We start from the raw sequence: 24,850 nt of genomic DNA on the forward strand, positions 1-24,850 counted from the left end.
TTAATCTTTTTCAGTCATCTGGTATTTCTTGGAGAACTGGTACTGAGTTAGAGCCCCACCGGCAGGCTCTGTACGTCTGCCATTTGTCTCTACAGAATCCAGGTTGTCACCCATCTAGGTTGATTTTTCTTTTTTAGCTGCAGTTAATGGAGGTTTTACCCTAGGGATTTCTCATTTTTTGTGAGAGGTGTATTTAGAAAAAGAACAGTGTAATCCAAAGACAAGCCATGAGACCTTAAACACATCTGACATTTTGTTTGGTTCTATTGTTCTCTAAAGGGATCTGAGATATGGCCTTATCGCTCAGCTTCTTCTGTAAGGGGTCTGGAGGGAGGGGGGTGCTCTACTTGGCCTTACACTGGGGCTCACCTTCTGTATGGGGGTCTTGAGGGAGGGGGTGCTGTACTTGGCCTTACACAGGGGCTCAGCTTCTTCTGTATAGGGGTCTGATATAGGGGTGCATCGCTGAGTGAACGTATGGGTTATATTGAGGAGAAATGCTTTTTGAAAGGGTGTGCTTATACGTGGGCACACTTCTTTCTGTACGTGTGATGCAATGATTAGAAATCTAGATATTGAATATATTACACAGATAGAAAGACTTGTTCCTGCTTTGATTGTGTGAAATATCAGAAAAAAATGTTTTCCAACATTGGAGTGACAGTATGTGTGTTACAAAAGAGGTATATTTAGAAAAAGAACAGTGTAATCCAAATACAAGCCATGAGACCTTAAACACATCTGACATTTTGTTTGGTTCTATTGTTCTCTAAAGGGATCTGAGATATGGCCTTATCGCTCAGCTTCTTCTGTAATGGGTCTGGAGGGAGGTGGGTGCTCTACTTGGCCTTACACTGGGGCTCACCTTCTGTATGGGTGTTGAGGGAGGGGGTGCTGTACTTGGCCTTACACTGGGGCTCACCTTCTGTATGGGGGTCTTGAGGGAGGGGGTGCTGTACTTGGCCTTACACAGGGGCTCAGCTTCTTCTGTATGGGGGTCTGATATAGGGGTGCAACGCTGAGTGAACGCATGGGTTATATTGAGGAGAAATGCTTTTTGAAAGGCTGTGCTTATACGTGGGCACACTTCTTTCTGTACGTGTGATGCAATGATTAGAAATGTAGATATTGAATATATTACACAGATAGAAACACTTGTTCCTGCTTTGATTGTGTAAAATATCAGAAAAAAATGTTTTCCAACATTGGAGTGACAGTATGTGTGTTACAAAAGTGAGCAATCACTCACTTTGAGTTTGTGTCTTGACCTTACACAGCTATAATAACAATATATACATTAGAAAAGCACATCACTTTATACCACTGAAATTATATTAAGAGGATACAAGCAGCCTATTGTAAGATCTGTGATTTGTTGATTTTGTCCATGATTCTGTGTCTAGATGTAGTGATACTATGTACATAACTTTGGCATCTCTATATAACCACTATTGTACATACTTATATATAATTGATTAATTATATATAATTAAAGAATGTACATGAAGTTTGTGTGTGTTATTTGTAATTTCTACTAATTGGAAGTTGGAGTGAAGGTGATGGATGGTGTGAAGGTGAGGTATAGTGTGAAGGTGATGGATGGTGTGAAGTTGATGGATGGTGTGAAGGTGAAGTATAGTGTGAAGGTGATGGATGGTGTGAAGTTGAGGTACGGAGTGAAGGTGATGGATGGTGTCAAGGTAATGGATAGTGTGAAAGTGGGGTATGGAGTGAAGGTGATTGATGGTGTGAAGGTAACTGTTGAAGCGACAGTTCGGTGAGTGAGAGATCAGGAGAGTGAGAGATTGGGTGAGGGGCTAGGTGTGGGAGCTTGACCAGGGTAAAGCTGGTATATGGGTGACTAGGTGGGCTTGGACATAGTCAGATTGACAAGGTGGGCTTGGTGAGTGAGGGAGTGAGTTTTACATGGCACTCAGCAGTATTCTAGCTATTTAGCAGCAGTCTGTAAATAATAGAGTCTTGTGATCAGTGCATTGATCTGTGCAATTGGTAACCGATGACGTGTCATCCAAGTCAGCTTGCCTGACCACCTGATCCCATTAGTTGCCTCTTACAACAAGCATGGTTGCCTTTCAGGGCAAGTATGGGTTGCTGAAGGCCCATTCTACCCAGACCTTCCCGAGTAGGGTGGGTTTGGTGGTTTGGCCAAGTTGAGTGATGGGATTGGTGGGGCTTTGGCAGGAGTGAGAGTGAGGGTGGACGAGTCGTATGGGCCAAGGTGAGTGTGAGGGATGGAGGTTGGTCAGGGTGAGAGTGAGGGTGGACGAGTCATATGGGTCCAGGTGAGTGAGGGATGGAGGTTGGTCAGGGTGAGTGTGAGGGATGGAGGTTGGTCAGGGTGAGTGTGAGCTTGGATGAGTCGTATGGGTCCAGGTGAGTGAGGGATGGAGGTTGGTCAGGGTGAGTGTGAGGGATGGAGGTTGGTCACAGTGAGAGTGAGGGATGGAGGTTGGTCAGGGTGAGTGAGTTTGGATGAATGGTATGGGTCCAGGTGAGTGAGGGATGGAGGTTGGTCAGGGTGAGAGTGACTGATGGAGGTTGGTGAGGGTGAGTGTGAGGGGATGGAGGTTGGTCAGGATGAGTGTGAGCTTGGATGAGTTGTATGGGTCCAGGTGAGTGTGAGGGATGGAGGCTGGTCAGAGTGAGTGTGAGCTTGGATGAGTTGTATGGGTCCAGGTGAGTGTGAGGGATGGAGGCTGGTCAGGGGTGAGTGTGAGGGATGGAGGTAGGTCAGGTTGAGTGTGAGGGATGGAGGTTGGTCATGGTGAGTGTGAGGGATGGAGGTTGGTCAGGATGATTGTGAGCTTGGATGAGTCGTATGGGTCCAGGTGAGTGTGAGGGATGGAGGTTGGACAGGGCGAGTGTGAGGGATGGAGGTGGGTCAGGGTGAGAGGGAGGGTGTACAAGTCGTATGGATCCAGGTGAGTGTGAGGGATGGAGGTTGGACAGGGCGAGTGTGAGGGATGGAGGTTGGTCAGGGTGAGAGGGAGGGTGTACAAGTCGTATGGGTCCAGGTGAGTGTGAGGGATGGAGGTTGGTCAGGGTGAGTGTGAGGGATGGAGGTTGGTCAGGGTGAGTGTGAGGGGATGGAGGTTGGTCAGGGTGAGAGTGAGGGATGGAGGTTTGGTCTGGGTGAATGTGGGCTTGAGTGTGGGCTTGGATGAGTCGTATAGGTCCAGGTGAGTGTGAGGGATGGAGGTTGGTCAGGGTCAATGTGAGGGATGGAGGTTGGTCAGGGTGAGAGTGAGGGATGGAGGTTGGTCAGGGTGAGAGTGAGAGTGTATGAGTCGTATGGGTCCAGGTGAGTGTGAGGGATGGAGGTTGGTCAGGGTGAGAGTGAGGGATGGTGGTTGGTCAGGGTGTTTGAGGAGCTATATAGGAAGCTGGGTTAGGTGTGGGCAAGAGGCTAACCTTGATGTGAGGGCTGGGTTTGGTGTGGGTGAGGAGTTGGATTTAGGAGCATGATGTGGGTTTGGTTTGATGAGCTGGGGCTCAACGAGAGTAAGGGTTTGGATAACACATACAAAATATCCTCATGATGAAGCAAAGACAGCTGTACAATATGAAATTATTGCATATTTATTTCTTTGAATGATTTTCATACAGCAAAGAGCATGTCAGTCAGGAGATGCCCTAACAGACAGCTTCAGATAGCTAATGCCATCACAGCATGCCCAACAACCTTGTGTGCCATCTGTAGACTGTGATCCTGAGCACACCCAACAACCTTGTGTGCCATCTGTAGACTGTGATCCTGAGCACACCCAACAACCTCTTGTGTCATCTGTAGAATGTGATCCTTGACACACCCAACATCCATGTGTGTCATCCTTTTAATGCTTTCCTGGGCACAACCATGGGATAGAATGTGACATGACACTGTACAACTATGAGTGGACACAGTCTTCTTCCTATGGTTAGTGTGTGATTGACAGTCATCCTCTCATACACATGGAAATATGCTATTTACAAAATGTCATTTCATCAAGATGTATTATCTTCCACTGCCTCAGTCCAGACCAGCACATTCAGTTCATCATAATGACATGGTCGGTGATGTTACATCCCAAGCTCACTCCACCTCCCCCACCACTTGCTTCTCCTTCTCCTTGATATCTGGGATGGCCCCTGGTTTACTGTGCGCTCGACGGTTGCTCTCTCTGAAAATACATGACAAACTTGTATACAAATGCATTAACACCCTGGGTTTGCCTTAAAAGATAAACACTTACTGCGTCCAGACTAAGAGTTGCAAAGTGATTACATAAGGCTGCATTAAAAGTGAAAAAGTACACAACAATAAGGTCACCATCAGCCTTGTCCTAATCAAATAAGCAGCTTACTTTCGCCTGTGTGAAGCTTTGATCAGTTTTATTTCCTTGGCACCATTGTAGACAAACTTCGGCACATGGCGATGCCGCGAAATCCGGCGGACTTGTGGATGGTGTCCAAACTTTTCCTTTAGCTTCCCACTGTAGTTGAAAGCAGTTTTCTCTCTTGGTTTGAGCTGTCAACAAACCAACACATGTCCAGGTGAGCTGAATACATACATATAGAGTTGAATCAGTACATGAAGGTTAATCATCTAGTGACGGCCCTAATGATCTAGTGACATACCTGATGATCTAGTGACAGACCTGATGATCTAGCGACAGCCCTGATGAGCTACTTACAGCGCTAGTGATCTAGTATTATCTCACATCATGGTCCTGATCCAGTGTCAAACACAATATTTATATCCTATGAAGAAAAGCAAACGCACCACACCCAGTTTCTCTGAAGCATTTGCTTTCCATACTCTGATGTTCATCTCGTCAGAGGCAGACAGGATGTACTTATTGTCGAACGACCATTCCACCAAACTGACACGCTGCATCCGCTTGGCATGGTAGATCTCTCTGTAACAACAAACATAAATAGACATAGGGTATGTGTCTGAGATACATGAGGTTAGAATGGAAGTACTTGACATATGGACTTACCTGCTGTGCCTTTGGTCGACAGGAAATATTCTGATACACTTGTCATAACCGGCTGACACGAACTCCCGTCCAGTAGGTGAATAGTCAACATCCATCACTAAAACAATATTCAAAGGCTTATGAACTTCAGATATTATCAGCAATGATATTAATTCTTGAAAAAAAACCCTGTAAACTTGGGTTGTCTTTCTTCCGTGTGGTTATTCCAAGTGCTATCTGTTGGAGTTGTCTGCCCTTGACATGTGCAAAGCCCTAATAATTTTTGCTGGGGTACCTTAACAGCAGCAGGGGTGAATACAGCTTTTCCAAAAAAGGAGGGGTGCACACTATTGAGAAAAGTGGGAGTGCGCACTTCATTTTCACCCAAGTTTCAACAGTCCTAGAACAAAATTTCAGCACGAAAGTGGGGTGTGCACAAAATCATATAAATGCATCATCATAATCAATGTCAGACGGAGATAGAGCTGGCATGTGATGAGTGAGGTCTACAGGGCTGAAGTCTTGGCAGCTAGGATACAGGCAGTAGATGCTACCAGCACAGGCTTAGACTTAGGCTCTGCACAAGCTTGTTTCTCTAGAATGAAAAAATTGTTGCTCCCTCCTTACTAACAATGTCTGTTTCATAGGTCTTTGATGAAAGTGCCAAAGGGTTTCAGGCTGAGCACTCAGTTTTAATGCTAAAATTGAGTCCTGCTGCATCAAGGGAAATAACTTTAAGATACCTGCTGAGTCAAGGGAAATAACTGTAACATATCTGCTGAGTCAAGGGAAAGAACTTTAACATACCTGCTGAGTCAAGGGAAATAACTTTAACATTTCTGCTGAGTCAAGGGAAAGAACTTTAACATACCTGCTGAGTCAAGGGAAATAACTGTAACATATCTGCTGAGTCAAGGGAAATAACTGTAACATACCTGCTGAGTCAAGGGAAATAACCGTAACATATCTGCTGAGTCAAGGGAAATAACTTTAACATATCTGCTGAGTCAAGGGAAATAACTGTAACATACCTGCTGAGTCAAGGGAAAGAACTGTAACACACCTGCTGAGTCAAGGGAAATAACTGTAACATACCTGCTGAGTCAAGGGAAAGAACTGTAACATATCTGCTGAGTCAAGGGAAAGAACTTTAACATACCTGCTGAGTCAAGGGAAATAACTTTAACATACCTGCTGAGTCAAGGGAAAGAACTTTAACATATCTGCTGAGTCAAGGGAAAGAACTTTAACATACCTGCTGAGTCAAGGGAAATAACTTTAACATACCTGCTGAGTCAAGGGAAAGAACTGTAACACACCTGCTGAGTCAAGGGAAAGAACTGTAACATACCTGCTGAGTCAAGGGAAAGAACTTTAACATATCTGCTGAGTCAAGGGAAAGAACTTTAACATACCTGCTGAGTCAAGGGAAATAACTGTAACATACCTGCTGAGTCAAGGGAAAGAACTGTAACATATCTGCTGAGTCAAGGGAAAGAACTTTAACATACCTGCTGAGTCAAGGGAAATAACTTTAACATACCTGCTGAGTCAAGGGAAAGAACTTTAACATACCTGCTGAGTCAAGGGAAATAACTTTAACATACCTGCTGAGATGTGGTCCATGTGAAAGTTGAGAGGCATTGAAAGTTTCCTAATATCAAATGTGTACAGGCTGCAAAACAGAGATAATACAGTCAGAACAACATACAGTTGTGTACATGTTGACACACAGGTATTATACAGTCAAAACAACACCATAAGTTGTGTACTGGTGACTATAGGCAAGTATAGTAATCATGCACACTTACAAGGATAGGGCTAGTGGTCACAGACAGTGACAAGGATGGGGCTAGTGGTCACAGACAGTGAAAAGGATGGGGCTAATGGTCACAGACAGTGACAAGGATGGGGCTAATGGTCACAGACAGTGACAAGGATGGGGCTAATGGTCACAGACAGTGACAAGGATAGGGCTAGTGGTCACAGACAGTGACAAAGATAGGGCTAATGGTCACAGACAGTGACAAGGATAGGGCCAATGGTCTCAGACAGTGACAAGGATAGGGCTAGTGGTCACAGACAGTGACAAGGATGGGGCTAGTGGTCACGGACAGTAACAAGGATAGGGCTAGTGGTCACAGACAGTGAAAAGGATGGGGTTAATGGTCTCAGACAGTGACAAGGACAGGGCTAATGGTCACAGACAGTAAGAAGGATAGGGTCAGTGGTCACAGACAGTGACAAAGATAGGGCTAATGGTCACAGACAGTGACAAGGATAGGGCCAATGGTCTCAGACAGTGGCAAGGATAGGGCTAGTGGTCACAGACAGTGACAAGGATGGGGCTAGTGGTCACAGACAATGACAAGGATAGGGCTAATGGTCACAGACAGTAAGAAGGATAGGGCTAGTGGTCACAGACAGTGACAAGGAAAGGGCTAGTGGTCACAGACAGTGGCAAGGATAGGGTTAGTGGTTACAGACAGTGACAAGGATGGGGTTAGTGGTCACAGACAGTGACAAGGATAGGGCTTGTGGTCACAGACAGTAACAAGGATAGGGTTAGTGGTCACAGACAGTAACAAGGATAGGGCTAGTGGTCACAGACAGTGGCAAGGATAGGGTTAGTGGTCACAGACAGTGACAAAGATAGGGCTAATGGTCACAGACAGTGACAAGGATAGGGCCAATGGTCTCAGACAGTGACAAGGACAGGGCTAGTGGTCACAGACAGTAACAAGGATAGGGTTAGTGGTCACAGACAGTGACAAGGATGGGGCTAGTGGTCACAGACAGTAAGAAGGATAGGGCTAATGGTCACAGACAGTAAGAAGGATAGGGCTAGTGGTCACAGACATTGACAAGGAAAGGGCTAATGGTCACAGACAGTGACAAGGATAGGGTTAGTGGCCACAGACAGTGGCAAGGATGGGACTAGTGGTCACAGACAGAGACAAGGATAGGGTTAGTGGTCACAGACAGTGATAACTATAGGGCTAATGGTCACAGACAGTGACAAGGATGGGGCTAGAGGTCACAGACAGTAACAGGGATAGGGTTAGTGGTCACAGACAGTGACAAGTAAAGAGTTTAGTGATTGGGGAATAGATTTGGGACTCACTTGTAATCCTCATTTGCCACAGTGAAGGTGAAAGCCTCCATTGGGTTCCAGGCGATGGCATTGGAACACATCTTCAGGATGACCTGTAGATAAGACGGAGGTGTACAATGGAGCTTGACTTCCCAGTACAATAAACTGTGTCACTGTCCAACCTCCCAGGACAGTGAAACATGTCAAGGCCCAACCTCCCCGTACATTAAACTGTGTCACTGCCTGACATTTCAGTAAAACAAACTATGTCACTGCCTGACTTCCCAGTACAATGGAACATATCACACCCTAAACTTCAAGAATAATGAACCATGTCACACCCTGACCTCCAGGTACAATGAATTATGACAATGCCTGACCTCCTTGTATAGTAAAGTATGTCACTTCCTGATTTCCCGGTACAATGAACTGTGTCACTGCCTGACCTTCCAATACAATGAAACATGTCACACCCTGACCTTCCAAAACAATGAAACATGTCACACCCTGACCTCCCAGAACAATGAATTATGACAATGCCTGACCTCCTTGTACAGTAACGTATGTCACTGCCTGACCTCCCGGTACAATGAACTGTGTCACTGCCTGACCTTCCAATACAATGAAACATGTCACAGCCTGACCTCCCAGAACAATGAACTATGACAATGCCTAACCTCCTCGTACAGTAAAGTATGTCACTGCCTGAACTCCCATGTACAATAAACTGTGTCACTGCCTGACCTCCCAATACAATGGAACATGTCACACCTTAAACTTCAAGAACAATGAACCATGTCACACCCTGACCTCCCAGAACAATGAACTATGACAATGCCTGACCTCCTTGTACAGTAAAGTATGTCACAGCCTGAGGTCCCGGTACAATAAACTGTGTCACTGCCTGACCTTCCAATACAATGAAACATGTCACACCCTGACCTCCCAGAACAATGAACTATGACAATGCCTGACCTCCTTGTACAGTAAAGTATGTCACTGCCTGACCTCCCATGTACAATGAACCGTGTCACAGCCTGACCTTCCAATAGAATGAAACATGTCACACCCTGACCTCCCAGAACAATGAACTATGACAATGCCTGACCTCCTTGTACAGTAAAGTATGTCACTGCCTGATCTCCCATGTACAAAAAACTGTGTCACTGCCTGACCTTCCAATACAATGGAACATGTCACACCTTTAACTTCAAGAACAATGAACCATGTCACAGTCTGATCTCCCGGTACAATGAATCATGACAATGCCTGACCTCCTTGTACAGTAAAGTATGTCACTGCCTGACCTCCCGGTACAATGAACTGTGTCACTGCCTGACCTTCCAATACAATGAAACATGTCACACCCTGACCTCCCAGAATAATGAACTATGACAATGCCTGACCTCCTTGTACAGTAAAGCATGTCACTGCCTGAATTCCCAGTACAATGAACTGTGTCACTGCCTGACCTTCCAATACAATGAAACATGTCACACCCTGACCTCCCAGAACAATGAACTATGACAATGTCTGAGCTCCTTGTACAATAAAGTATGTCACTGCTTGACCTCTCAGTACAATGAACTATGTGACATCCTGACCTTCCAATACACATGAAACCATGACCTCCCAGGATGTTGAACTATGTCAAATAGTGTCTAGGGGTATTTCAGAACTATGTTCTGAGAGGCCTCAAGTGCACTCTTAATGATCATCTTTATTATAGCACACATATCCTTTAAAGAGTGAGAAAATGCAAGATGGTCGGTACATAGCACAGAGGTTAATGTTGAAACACCCACCTTTCTGAGAGGAGATGATCCCCTCATGTCGTACAGCAAAACACTACGGTCCATGCCAGTTGCCCCCAGCAGATGGGTCTGTCAACACCAGAAATGGCACTGTTATATCATCACTGCTGGTTGTCAACACACCCACCTCTACTGACATCCACTGACACACCCACCTGAACAAAAAGAACCATTTCTACCAACAACCCACAACATATCCACCTCTGCTGACACACCAACCTCCACTAACAACCACTAACACCCAGCTCTACTGACAACCACCAACACATCCACCTCTATCAACAACTACCAATACATTCACCTTGGCTAACACAGCCACCTCAACAGACAACCACCAACACATCCACCTCAACAGACAACCACCAACACATCTCCCTTGCCTAACACAGCCACCTCTACCAACAATCACTAACACCCAGCTCTACTGACAACCACCAACACACGCACGTCAACTGACAACCACCAACACACGCACGTCAACTGACAACCACCAACACACGCACGTCAACTGACAACCACCAACACATCCACCTCTACTGACAACCACCATCACACGCACGTCAACTGACAACCACCAACACACGCACGTCAACTGACAACCACCAACACATCCAACTCTACCGACAACCATCAACACACCCACCTCAACTGACATAGTCACATCAACTGACAACCACCAACACATCCACCTCTACTGACAAGCATCAACACACGCACGTCAACTGACAACCACCAACACACGCATGTCAACTGACAACCACCAACACACGCACGTCAACTGACAACCACCAACACATCCACCTCTACTGACAACCACCAACACACGTACGTCAACTGACAACCACCAACACATCCAACTCTACCAACAACCATCAACACACCCACCTCAACTGACATAGCCACATCAACCGACAATCACCAACACACCCACCTCTACTGACAACCATCAACACACACACTTCTACTGACAACCATCCATACACCCACCTCCACTGGGTTAAACTTGACATGCTTGATGCTATCGATGCCCCAATTGAATGATCGGATAGGTTTTGACTTTGATTCATCCCAAATGTCGACCTGTTCTCCACTTGTTGCAAAAATATTTTCTGACCAGTGGTGATCCAGGCACTGGAACATTGTCTGTACAACAGGAAAATAGTCAGCATCTTAGAAAGTGTACCAGACCTGAAAGAATACAACATTTTCTCACTTCTATCTAGAATACTACATGATTTTGCTTCACAATCTTTTTGTATAGCCTGATGGACAAAAATATATGTTGCTTCAATCAAACTGTACAAATTTATGTACACATTATAGTGCCACAGTATCACTACATGTATACACTACAGATCCACTGTATCGCTACATGCCTACACTACAGATCCACTGTATCACTAAATGTATACATTACAGATCCACTGTATCCCTACATGCATACACTACAGTTTCACTGTATCACTACGTGTATACACTACAGATCCACTGTATCACTACATGCCTAAACTACAGATCCACTGTATCACTACATGTATACACTACAGATCCACTTTATCACTACATGTATACACTATAGTTCCACTGTATCACTACATGTATACACTATAGCTCCACTTTATCACTACATGCATACACTACAGATCCACTGTATCACTACGTGTATACACTACAGATCCACCTTATCACTACATGTATACACTACAGATCCACTGTATCACTACATGCATACACTACAGATCCTCTTTATCAGTACATGCATACACTATAGTTCCACTGTATCACTATATGTATACACTATAGCTCCACTGTATCACTACATGTATACACAGGTGTGCCTGTGTATGCATCCCGCACTCCCCCCGTACAACTGCCCCTTCCTATGTGCCCCCATGTCTATTGTGCCCCCTCCCCTCTGGACAAATGCCCCTTGGGTGGTTAACAGGCCCCTAGACAACTGTCCCCATCAAAACAAAAATGCACAAACTAAAAGTAATATACCATCGAAATGCATATACAAGGAATCTGTTCCGAAAATGTTGTATTTTCAAATATGAATAACTTGTCCACAAATATGGACTTTAGTACATGAAATCTTACACCAGTTTAGAAGAAGGCAATGTCTATACATATCTATGGATATTTTCATATGACGGAAAAGTTGAACGCGATGGTGACAACGGAGTACAACCCCGATGTTTGGTTTTCTGGCTCTCAGACCACTCTGTTTCAACTTGTTCCGTACAGTTTGAATGGATATCCTCTGAAGTCCGGGCACCCAGGCTGCTGTGTTCTCTCTCATCCATGGCATTACGATCATGCAACGGTAGTACCCGGATGTACTCGAGGTCTGCCTGTACCAGGACTGTCATTTGTTACACCTGTTTGGTTGCAACAAACTGTAAGCCATGACATCTTGCTCAGACTAACATTCAGATATATGGCAATAGAAGATCTCCAGCATGCATTCTGTCAATGGCGATGTTCCGTGTCACAGAGTCCAGACGTGATGTAGTGATTTGATCTTGAAACTCCTTCAAGACACTGTAAATTTCTGAAAGTAATCTGGATTTTTATTACCTGATAAAGAATGCTCTTTGTTGCTTAATTTCAAGTGGAAGGTGATTTCTGTTGCATTTTGGTGATGCCTTTTCAATCCTTTTAAGAAATCTCATCAAAGTCAACATTTTCAGGTCAGTGTTCCCTGTGGTTTTGAAAACTGCCAGTGGCTTATGCAGGCAGGATCTGAAAATTCTGGCTCAACCAGTTTTTATCTGGAGAGAAAGTAATCAGTATTAATAACGAAATACTGTCAATGAATGTGTTGCAGGGTGTGCTGTGTGTAGCTTGTTGTTTGAGAGTATGTTCATTAGACCTACATTAAATAGAATTATCCATTCGATGCCATGCTGATGCAATCAGAAAATGATTCCAAGTGGTCCAACTACGTTCAATAAACAAACCAATCATAAAAGTTGTCAAATGTACATATAAATTACTCTGTTCAGACACGATGTTTAATAAAGAAAGCGAGTATGAAGTATATTTGTCACAGGTCATAACGCAGCACAATACGTCCAATAGGTTCCATAATTTACATACTGATAGTGCTTTCTTGCTTATTGCGTTCAAAATAACATTATTTACCAGAAACGTTTGTCTGAATCTCAAAGTTTCTGTTTACGAGGACAACATTACTGTAATATGATTGGCTGCCTTGGGTCACATGCCTGATTTTGGCCAATCACAATCCCTACAGCAGACGTGTCAAAAAAGCGTCGATAGAAACCAATTTTTGATCCAATAAAATCACTTCTTACAACTGTAAAAATACTCTCGGCAAGGGTACAGTGATATAGTTGATAATCACAACTTTCGAAATATGTCCGCCATCAAGCGAATCACCACGCATGTTATTCATACGAGGCTTATAAAACGGAGGTATTTTCCACTATTGTGTCATGTTAGCGAGTGGAAAGCTTCAGATAACGGAAAATGGGCGACTGTATATACTATTTAAGATATCTTTTTATGATAATTTTCTGATTATGTAAATTTATTAAAATCTAAATATTTTAGATATTTAAATACTTACCTTACCATAGGTCTGGTGCATATTACCTCAAGCTTCACAAAACGAGATCAGACAGACTTTGATTCGCCATTCCCATGAATGTATTGTACAAATGTATTGTACGGAAGTGATGTGATCTCTGTACCCACGCAAGTGCGGGTCATCCAATATTCACTTTCACTGAAAACTTTGTCCTTGGAGCCCAGAGTGGGGAGGAGAGTCCAGCGTTGGGAGGGAGTTACCGCCCTATGGTAAAGTAAGTATCTAAATATCTAAAATATTTAGATTTTAATAAATTTTAACTTACCTTACCATAGGTCTTATGCATATGGTTTCGACAGATGGTCATCTACAGCCAAATCCCTCAGGTAATGACTGGCGAAGACTGTGGTCGACTTCCAAAAGCAGCCATCCATTATGGTAGGGACAGTACAATTCCTATGTAAAGACATGGTGGATAATGTCTATGTCTATGTAAAGACATAATCACATGCGGATTATTAGCTGAAAGGTGAGGGAGATTCACAGCGTCATAGGCAGCTAAAAATGGTCTGACAAAGCCAAAGCACCACCGTATTCTTGTTGACCTAACCTTTAGCCAAAGAAGAAAAGGGAATAAATAGCCTTTTCCTAGAGCGTCTTCTGGAGGCCGATCTTGTGATATACAACTTCAGTGCTCTGACTGGACAAAGAACTTCCTCCTCCACGTCATGATCGAAGAAAGAGGAGGAAGAGAGAACGTCCTGTCTGGCTGACCTGGAAGTTGATTCTTAGCAATGAAGTCCCATAATAAAGCCAAGATGTACATCGCATTAGTATAGCATTAAGTCCTGGCACCTTGGAAACTTGCATGTCACATTTCACTGCCAGAACTGAATTCAAGGCCGATAGGTATGTCCCAATAGTACTACCTTTAAGGAGTCTGGACTTTCGAAGATAGAGAAGAAACTCAGCTATCATCTGAGGAGAAACCTTTAGTGGATCTATAGACTTTAGACGACAAAACTTCTCAAAAGAAGATCATTTGTTGTCATTTGGAAATCTTGTTGACATCCGGTGAGCCAAAGCTATGACCTTAGCTACCCGTGAGGAATAGCCCTTTGCCTTTAAAGCTGTCTGAAGATGAACCAGGCGTGATGAAACTGACGAGGATCGGGGTGCAACTAATGACTATGAGGATGGCAGCCAATCCGGCAGGGGTAACAGGCTTCCGCTGGTGAGACCTCGCAGATCTGGGAACCACAGTCTGGTTGGCCACCAGGGCGTGACCAAAAGCAGATGGATTCTCTTTGTCTGTTTGAGTTTGGCATCAACTGCTGTAAAAAGAATTGGAGGCGGGAAGGCATAGGCGTCTAGCCCTTCCCACGATAGCGACATCACGTAGACTGCCCAAGCTTCTGACTCTCGGATGGGAGACATGAACAGAGGCAACTGCCAATTGGTGGTGAACAAGTCTATCAGGGGACGACCGTGGCTGTGCCATAACAACAGAAAGGCTTCCGGATGGAGCATCCATTCCGTTGGGGATGGCTTGGTGGGGCCTGACAAGGTGTCTGCAAGGACATTCCTGCACCCCGGAATATGCCAAGCCCTTACTACTATGTTGTCGTCTAGATGACTGGCTAGTTGGAACATCTGTTTCAATAACTGCTGTGACCTGGTTGTGCCTTGATTGTGAATCATCCAAACCACTGTGGAACTGTCGGATGAAATCAATAGAGTGGAATTCCTCAGAAGTCCAATGTTGTACCGCTAGGATCACTGCTTGGAGTTCTAGGTTGTTTATATGCCAGCCCTGTTGGCGCCTGACCACAGCCCTGAGGTGGTCTCACCGCTGAGATGGGCACCCCAGCCTTGAAGAGATGCATCAACGAATAACTCGTGGTCGTGAAGACAATCGGTCAACGAGACTCCGACGCAAACATTTGACTCGAGTGTCCACCAGTGGAGATAAGAATGAAGATGTAGAGGCAGAAGAATTCTGACCTTCAGATCGTTTGCTTGAATGTGAGGCAGCAGAAACCGTTGCAGTGGCCGAAGCATCAGATGTCCCCTGCATTTTAAGTCTTGAGCTCACATGAGAAGACCTAACAGAGACTCACACTCCCGAAGGGTCAAGGGATGAGCAAGGCCTCGACTTACAACTTTTAGCCATCCATCAACCAAACACTGACATATCTGACAGAATATCAAATAATATTTCCGACTGGTAGGCACCAGAAGATTCTTAAACAAATTATTTCCAATCATCTGCGTGTCCCTTTTATTGACAAACTGACCATTAGTATCCGAATGTCCATCCGCCTAATCATGTAGAATTATAAAGTCCTAGTTTATGTTACTTCAGAGAAATTGCCATTTCCTCGAGAAAAGTGAATCCATAAAATTTGATTACTTGGTCAATGCATTTTCCCAGTACATTGACCCTTCCTAACTTAACTTCAATTGTTCCTTATATTTCTATCAAATATTTTATAAACTTTTTAACTCAAAATGTCTTGGTTATACATGCCCCTCCTGTTGGAGAGCATGTCCCATGCGACTGATAAATGGCTTAAGTTCCAACATACACATATAAACATCATATCCATAGCAATAGCAAAGATTAAGATATACATAAATGATACAATATCAACAGAGTACCTATATATCTGAGGACCCGAAAACTCAAAATGCCAAAATACAAGTAAATGTCTCAGATAGGATCTGTCTTTGGTTGTACCTATCTGAGAAGCGAAACATTCATTTAATAATTAATAACCTTGAAACATTAACCCAATGAACATAGCTAATGCAGATGTGTTGTAAGGGCAGTATAAATCGAATAGCAGGTAAAAATTCTTGTTTGGACTCTTGAACATTTTCTCATTTTTCTTTTCACACAGACTGCAATAGTTTTACAACATCACTTTACACATTCTAATTATAAATTCACAAAGCATGCAACATTTAAATACAATATGGAATAATTAATACATGAGGACACTAGTATGTCTGAGTTCACTTACGTTATCATGAGTGAGTTTCTTTTCTAAGTCACATGTGCTGAAATCATTACAATGTTCTCCTGTTTTAAAGAAACTTAACAAGAATTTAACTTTATGTATTCTGTCTTTACTGTTACACAAGGTGATGGAGCTGAAAGTCTACCTGACTCATTAATAAGTACTGGATACAGTTCATGTCCATGTATCAGTGAAACGAACATGAATGAAATAATGTGTCCAATTAAGTGCCCATATAAAAGATATGAAGTTTATAATAGCTATAGCATGTCCCCTATCAGAGTCTAGTTATCAGTAGAGAGATGACCACTTGAGTGTAGGTAAATTATTATTTTCTCTTCCACTAATTTCACAACTCTCTAAGACTAAAAGAAAATACTCACAGGAATGACTTTACTTGATATGGTTAGATGGTCTTGTCACTGGATGTTGCAGTGAGCATCATTGTGACATAAACAGTACTGTCCTGACTGATGAAATATACCTTCGAAATTGTGTAGTGTTTAAGTATTCTTATCCTTTGGAAGTTTATAGTTTCATGAAATTCTGTTACCAATGTAAGATACTGTGGAGTTTGGTGCATAAAGATAACTCACTCCCCTTTGACTAAAGATAGTACCCCAGTGAAATTTATAGGTATGTAAGGAACATGTTGTCAATGGTATTTAGTTCTGTTGTCAACGGTGTATTGAAGTTCTGAAGCTGAAAGGTCCCATGAAACATCAACAATTGGAAAAAAAATCTTCTGATTTCAAATACTCTGTTCCTTCTCCTTATCCTGATGAGACAATATCTCTCCTAAGTAAATGAATATCCAACAATCCCAATTGGTCGTCACCAATATACCATACAACATATCACTCTCCCACAAGGGATGTTTACTACATCAAACAGACTGCAGAACAGTGCACATTGCTCGTACGGTGTCTGTTCATGAGAAAATAATATGCAGTACTCGTGGGTCAGTCAAATATTTTATCATAAAGGCCTTGTTAATATTTCATGTCCAACTGTTTTGTTCACTTACTCTGTTAGTCCCAGTCATAGGTAATCTTTCCTATGTTAGTCCCTTATTTTGGTCGATCAACCACTCTACTTATATTCAGTTGAATCCTCTGTACGTCTCATATACAACTGCCTCTGACCAGGCGAGAAAAAAATTGTCACCCATCGATGTAATTGGCCTCCGCTTACACTCCACGACCGATTTATAGGTCTTCACCCAGGCTACGAGACAGATCGACACTCCGTCCTTCGTCCCGAATGAATTCATCGTTAGTCTTTCGACTGTCCTCATCGTTCAGAAACCTGAGGTAGATGTTCATCTACCCCACACTAGAGAGTGTCAGTCATCTCTTGACTCTTTTGAGCTTTTATATATACCACGAATGCAGGCATGTCCCTCTGCTTCGTATTCATCAATTCTCATAAATGCAGGCATGTCCCTCTGCTTCATATACATCAATTCTCATAAACGCAGGAATGTCCCTCTGCTTCATATACATCAATACTCATAAACCAAGAAATCGGTGATGTAATCCGAGTAAAAAGCCATGGGGCCATGGAAATTCCAAATGGGAGGACCCTCCTTTGCTAATGAGAGCCATCAAACACAAATCTCAGGAACTTCCTGTGCCGATGGAAAATTGGTGCATGAAGATAAGCATCCTGGAGGTCCAGACTGGCTAGCCATGCTCCTGGTAGTAGTTTGGTCTGGATCTACTTCAGAGATATCATTCGGAAATAAAGTTCCAGAAGATAAAGTCTGTTGAATGCTGCCATGTTGTGGATCATGCGAATCTTGTCTGAGTCTTCCTTGGGTACTAGAAAGATGGGTGAGTAAAATCCCGGGGACTGGTGTGGATCTTGCACAATCACTATTGCCTGTTTGGTTAACAAAATCTGAATGTTTTCTGCTTTTCTGCTAACGCTTGACTGGGGCGTCGACGTCAGCGGAGGGGACACAGTGATTGGCAGCTTGTATCCAGTCCTCAGGATGTTGGTAACAAAGGGGTCTCCCAGGATTTTCCAGTTGGGCCAGAAGACCGTAGTCTCCCGCCCACAGGCGCAGGACGAATTGGCCCGACTTTGGAGGGGGGGAGGTCCCAGTCGTGGGAGTCCAAGTCTTCATCTGCCAGAGTAAGGGCGCTTGCCCCTACCTGTACCGGATGTTGTGGGAGGCTCACGGGCATGCTCCTGCTGTTTCCTCTGTCTGTCGGCTTCATTTCTCCCTCGTCCATGGCCTCTGGCAAAGGAAGTCTGAATAGCCTCTCTTCTCGGCACATAACAACGTTTGCCCCTGCCTCTGGATGCTGGCTTTCCATGAAAGGAGGACCCCAAGACCTCAAACTTGAAGAGAGACACTTCAGTATTGATGAACCCTGCATGCTGCCGATACACTTCCGGCATCTTGTCGCCAAACAAGAATCTAGATGTAAATAGGGCTCATACTAGTTGGCGTTTAAATTCTTCCTGCCAAGAACATTGCTCCAAGAATGCAAAGTTAAAGTCATGGCCAGTGCTGCACGTAGGTGCGCAAGTACATCATGAAGCAGTTTCCCCTGCCATTGAAAAAGCGTAGAAAAATGTTCGATCCTAGACGCATTTTGTTCTGTTAAATCCCATGCCGCCGCTGACGTGGCCGAAGCAAGGACTGATATAGGTTTTAACATCCGCTTTAGCTCCGTATCAATAGCCGCCAATTTGGAGTCTTGCACGTGATATGATGACTGAGGTGAACCTGATAAGCGTTTCAAGGCATCGTCCAGCATAGCACCAGTATCGGCAAAATCTAGGCTGTGCACTTTGTTGTCTGCCTTCCTTGATTTAGGAGCCTTAATTGTGGGATTAAGGGACAACTTAGAGAAGTTCGAGTCTAGGAGAGCAACTTGTGTCTTGCATTGGCAACCATGGGATGTGGTGGTATCAACAATTCTGGTGACAGTCTAATTCCTGATTAGCTGACGGCGATGGACAATCTGGAAGCCTGTCAGCAATCCACTCGCCAATCGCCGACTGTGGTAAATAGGTGCTGTCATCATCAGTATCACTTAATATATCCTCATCATGATGATCCGACGAGTCACAGACGCTGCTGATTCATGCGGAATTTCCAAGGCTGACGCTGAAGGAGGACATTGGTCTGGAGTATCCATCAACGAGGACCATGATCTCAAAGATGAAGATGGGGAAGACATCTTGCCGCCGATGCTGTGTGAAATGTTCCCTCTTAACAGCCAAGAAGGTCTTGAATTCAGAGGTAGACAACGGCACACAGTAGTGACAACGGGGATCCAAGGTGCAAACCGACGACACACAATCGGGACATCAGGTGTGAGGGTCCTTGGCCAATTTCAGGACATGGTGCAAAACTTGTGAGTCATGCACAAACATTGTAACATGCAAAAGGGGAAAATGTAAAAGTATTACGTTAACAAGAAGAACCTACACAAAAGTGTAGCAAAAACCACTCCTGCGTGAACAATAGGCATGCCCCATTACACAAAACAGCTGAGGGAGACAAACAAAAATGGCTGCTCCCACACTGCAAGTGCCACGTGCGAAAAAACCCGACAAATATTCCAGCCATAAAGAGAAAAACATGGCTGAAATAAGGAGTACATAAGACAAGAATGCCAAGAGACTAGCAAACTTCCCAAATACCTGTACAATCAAGGAAGACTGACATGGGAAACAACACGAGGTGGTCCAGGTAAGTGAAAAAAAACTTCATCTTTAGACTTGAAAACAGGGAATAAGAACCACACCTACCTCAGAAAAAAGTGATTAACTTTAATTCACCAAAGATAGGTGGTCTGAAAACAAACCAACGACACGTCCTCATTCAAGGATGCTTGAAGTAAAAGTGAATTTTGGATGGTCTGCACTTACGCGGGTACAGTGATCATGTCACTGCCATGGCTATACATTCGTCGATACATGAGGTAGCTATTAATGGGAATGGCGAATCAATGACTATTTGATCTCGTTTAGTGAAGCTTGACGTCATATGCATAAGACTTATGGTAAGGTAAGTTAAAATATGACAAAATGAAAGAGAAGGCCACAGGCGTTATGACATTTCACACTTGGAAAAAACATTGCAATATTTTTCCATACTCTTAACCACTGGATTAGATGTTTGAATTTTGCATCTTATTTGTTCCCAAAAAGAACCCTGTCAGTGTACGTTGTTCCTCTTTACTACTGGAAGCCATTTTTTTCATTACAAACGCAATGATTACCATGTGCTACAGCTATAAATATACTCAACAAAAAAAGTTAAGGACCACTCCTATTTTTGTAGAAAATGTAATGATGTTCTTGAGTTTGATGGCCCTGAATAGCCCCCATAGGTATCTGGCTCTCCACTAACTGGGTACGCATATGACATTGGTTGAGCGTCTCTTGACAAAATTTGATTTTCTTAACATCTTGACAAGCTAAAATGCCCAACAGAAGACATTTATCGACTGAAGAGGCAGCCGAAGCTATTGGTCTTGTGAATGCTGGTCTTTCGTACAGAGAAGTGGGCAGAAGACTCCACGTCAGCCACAGCGTGGTCAGCAGATTACGTGAACGGCATCAGCAGACTGGAACAGTGAAGGAAAGAGCCAGGAGTGGTCGTCCCCGCAAAACTATGGAACGCCAGGACCGTCAATTGGCAGTCATTGCCAAAAGAGACCGATTAAAATCAGCCAAATTGATTAATTCTGAGTTCAGAAACATCACTGGCATTCAATTGTCTGATCAAACCGTTAGAAATAGGCTCCACCATCACAACTTGCGTGCTCGTAGACCAGCTGTTCGTCCACCTTTGTCTGTGCATCACAGAAGAAATCGCCTAGAATTTTCAAGAATACACGTCAATATGGACAGGGCTTCTTTAGAGGAACATCTTGTTCACAGATGAATCCCGTTTTTGCCTGGATTTTCATGATGGTAGGAGGCGTGTTTGGAGGATGAAAAATGAGAGATTTGCTAACTGTAATGTGGTGGAACATGACAGGTTCGGAGGTGGGTCTATCATGGTTTGCGGGGGCATCTCTCTTGACGGTTCCACAGACCTGTATGTGATTAGGAACGGCAGTTTGAATGCTGTGAGATATCGGGATGAGATCTTGGATCCAACTGTCAGACCGTTTGCAGGTGCTGTTGGCAATGATTTCATACTGATGGATGATAATGCTCAACCTCACAGAGCAAGAATCATCAATGATTACCTTGCAAGGGAATCTATCGTCCGTATGGATTGGCCGGCATACTCAACCCGACCTTAGAACATGCTTTGGACATGCTTCATGCACGCATTTCGCAACTTCCGGTGTCTCAAACAACTCTCAACGAGCTTGCAGACACACTTGTTCAAGAATGGCAACGGATTCCCAACTCCTTCAGAATCTTGTCCTCAGCTTCACCAGACGCTGTCAAGCCGTGATCAATGCTCATGGTGGGCATACTCGATATTGACATGGTTTTTGTCCAGTTTCGTGCAGTACAGAGACATCTGTAGAAACGCTGCATAAACTTACTTGGCGTACTTATAAGCATAAGACAGACTCCTAAAGACTGATCTTAGGGAGAGGCATTCTGTCTGCTCATTAACCTGACATAAGATGATAACCTCTATTACAAACTGAAAGTAACAAGGAATCAAACTTACCATTTCACGTGACCTCTCTGTGCCTTGCGGCAGGGGTGCCAGGGCCAGGCTAGTACACAGTCTAACTCTACCATTCTGTGAGAAAGCTGTCGGGTGCCTATAAAAAATTGCCCCCCCCCCCCCCCCACCTCATTTTTTAAAAAAAATCCCGGAAGCCGAGACAGGCGACTGATATATTAGGTTCCATTCTCATGCATCGGCCAATTTGCTAGGGAAGGACTCAGACAGTCTATACCGGTAAAGCAAAAAATACCACCACCACCGCAAAAAATACCACCACCACAGGGATAAAAGATGGAAAGTATACAGTAAGACACCACCACCAGTCTACTTATTGCAGCTACAATGTCAAATGATCGTTCATCAATTGCGAGGGTAGCTCAATCAGCTAGGACACTCGTGCCCTGCCCACTGGTGAGAACTGACTGGCCAAACCAAGCACGCTTGCTTGACAGTCTTTCTAACTGGTAATGACGGATGAACGTGCTCGGTCGGCTCCAAATAGCTGCGGAGCAGATCTCCTCAATGGGCAAGGCAGACGCATATGCCTTAGACGTCGCCACAGCCCTAACCGAATAAGCTTTCAAACCCTCAGGGGGCGTACGACCTTTCGAGGTGTATCCCATACAAATGGCAGAGACAAGCCACCTAGATATGGTGTGCTTGTTCGCCGGAAGGCCAGCGTTGCAGCCACCATAACAGCAGAACAATTGATCATTCTTCCTAATGTCTTTTGTTTGTTTGATATAAGCCTTAAGCGTCTTACAGACATCTAAGACATGAGCACGTCGAAGAGAGGTACCTATCTCTCTTAGGACGGTAAGTATCTGGCAAACGAATGCTCACTCTGTCTTTGTGAAACACCGTTAATTCAGGGCTGACGGACATAGTGTGTATGTCGCCTACCCGCCTGCCAGAAGTTACCACCACAAGAAAAGCAGTCTTCCATGTCAACAGCTGGAGGGACAGAGCCAACAGACTGTGAAAAAGAGGAGCGGACAGCCAATCAAGAATGACTGGCAAGTCCCACGGGGGACTAATCCGCCAGACAGACGGACGGATTCTGTCCACGCCTGCAAGGAAGCGCTGAACTATAGGGTGCTGCCCCAATAATGCACCATCGACAGGAATATGGAAGGCAGAGATTGCCGTGGAGTAACCTCTAACTGTAGAAGCGGCCAGACCGGCTTCCAGTTTAGATTGTAAAAATTCCAACACAGATACTAGATCTGCAGAAAAGGGATCAAGAATCCCCCTGTCGACACACCAGCGCGCATAACAGGCCTCATATTGTATCCTCATATCTATCCTCATATTGAATGTTCGTCGAATCCCTCAGCGAAGCCAGAATTGTGTCTGCAACTGGTGCAGGAATTCCTCTCGCATGGAGGCGACTCCGGACAGCAGCCATGCCACCCACTGAATCCTGGGATTCGGGTGTGGCGCTCCGTTCTGGGATAGTAAGTCTGGTCGAAAGGGTAATAGAACAGGAGGCTGAGCTAGAAACCTGAGAATTACCGGAAACCAGCTTTGAGCCGACCAAAGCGGTGCCAGAAGTACAAGCAGCCGAGCCGGTTGTGCGGTCAGCTGCGAGAGGACTCATGAGATCAGAGGAACTGGTGGGAACGCCAACTGCACTCTGTCCGTCCAATCGAGCAGAAAGGCGTTGTTGGCTATTGCTCTCGGATCCGGTATCCTTGAGCAAAACACAGGAATCTGATTCGTCGCCCCAGAGGCAAACAGATCTACCTGGAACGACCCGAACAACTGGGAAATAATCCTGAATATCCCCCGATGCAGCATCCACTTGTGTGGGGCTAGTATACGTCTCGACAGCGCATCCGCACGGATGTTGTCTATGCCCGGGAGGTATACGTGGAGCACCCGAATGTCGAACTGATCGCACCACAGCAGAAACTGTGGGAGGCGTCCGTCTGAATAGAGAGGGAAGGTGTTGGTGTCTCTAAGGGGATCCCCCTGGACAGATTTCCAACTTCCGTCCACCACCGCAGGTGAGGAATCAACCAAGAGGGAGTCTCGAGAACAGTCTCGTAGCTCTCCGAATGGGACCACAACTGGGCTAACGCCTGTTGAATGGGTCGCATCCTCAACCTCGCATTCCAGACCACGTCCACTGTAGGTGCCATAGTGCCCAGCAAATGAAGCCAAGTTCCTGCTGTGGCCCTGGGGGACTCGAGAAACTAAAGGACAGTTCTCTGAACTTTGACGATGCGGTCTGGGGCTAGGGAAACAATCCCCTGTGCCGTATTGAACCATGCCCCCAAGAACACCAGATCCTGCGTGGGGGTCAGGTCTGATTTCTTGAGATTGATGATCCAGCCGAGCTTCAGCAAGATGTCCATCACTTGCTGTGTGGCATCGTGTGATAACAGGAGCCCGAGGGCCCTCAAAAGCCAATCGTCCAGGTACGGATGACAACACCTGCCCTGTGACCTGGCTAGCTGGGCCGGAATCAACATAAGTTTGGTGAACACCCTCGGTGCTGTGGAGATGCCGAAGGGCAGAACCCGAAACTGATAACACTTCCCGTCGAACAAAAACCGAAGGTATTTCTTGAACTCGGAGTGTATCGGAACATGGGCGTAAGCGTCCTTGAGATCGATTGACGTGAGCCAATCCCCTGTCTCCACGGAAGAGATCACTGACCGCAGTGTCTCCATCCTGAAGGACGGAACCTCTATGAGTTTGTTCAGCCCCT

The 24,850-nt window shown here is 44.7% G+C and overlaps 1 protein-coding gene across 1 annotated transcript in view; it reads right to left on the reverse strand.

The window, feature by feature from the left end:
- Window positions 1–3,584: 3,584 nt before the first annotated feature.
- The window catches only part of LOC137278708 (DDB1- and CUL4-associated factor 13-like), a 36,056-nt gene continuing 14,790 nt past the window's right edge, over window positions 3,585–24,850 (reverse strand). Inside the window, exons 5-12 of the mRNA XM_067811222.1 lie at window positions 10,878–11,033; window positions 9,882–9,959; window positions 8,107–8,189; window positions 6,590–6,657; window positions 5,004–5,100; window positions 4,784–4,919; window positions 4,365–4,528; window positions 3,585–4,181 (exon numbers count right to left, since the gene is read on the reverse strand). Coding sequence (XP_067667323.1) covers window positions 4,094–4,181; window positions 4,365–4,528; window positions 4,784–4,919; window positions 5,004–5,100; window positions 6,590–6,657; window positions 8,107–8,189; window positions 9,882–9,959; window positions 10,878–11,033 — 870 coding nt within the window. The 3' untranslated portion in view covers window positions 3,585–4,093. The remainder of the gene's footprint in view (window positions 4,182–4,364; window positions 4,529–4,783; window positions 4,920–5,003; window positions 5,101–6,589; window positions 6,658–8,106; window positions 8,190–9,881; window positions 9,960–10,877; window positions 11,034–24,850) is intronic.

The sequence above is a fragment of the Haliotis asinina genome, chromosome 3 (genome assembly GCF_037392515.1).
Source record: "Haliotis asinina isolate JCU_RB_2024 chromosome 3, JCU_Hal_asi_v2, whole genome shotgun sequence".
In the NCBI taxonomy this organism is placed as follows: domain Eukaryota; kingdom Metazoa; phylum Mollusca; class Gastropoda; order Lepetellida; family Haliotidae; genus Haliotis; species Haliotis asinina.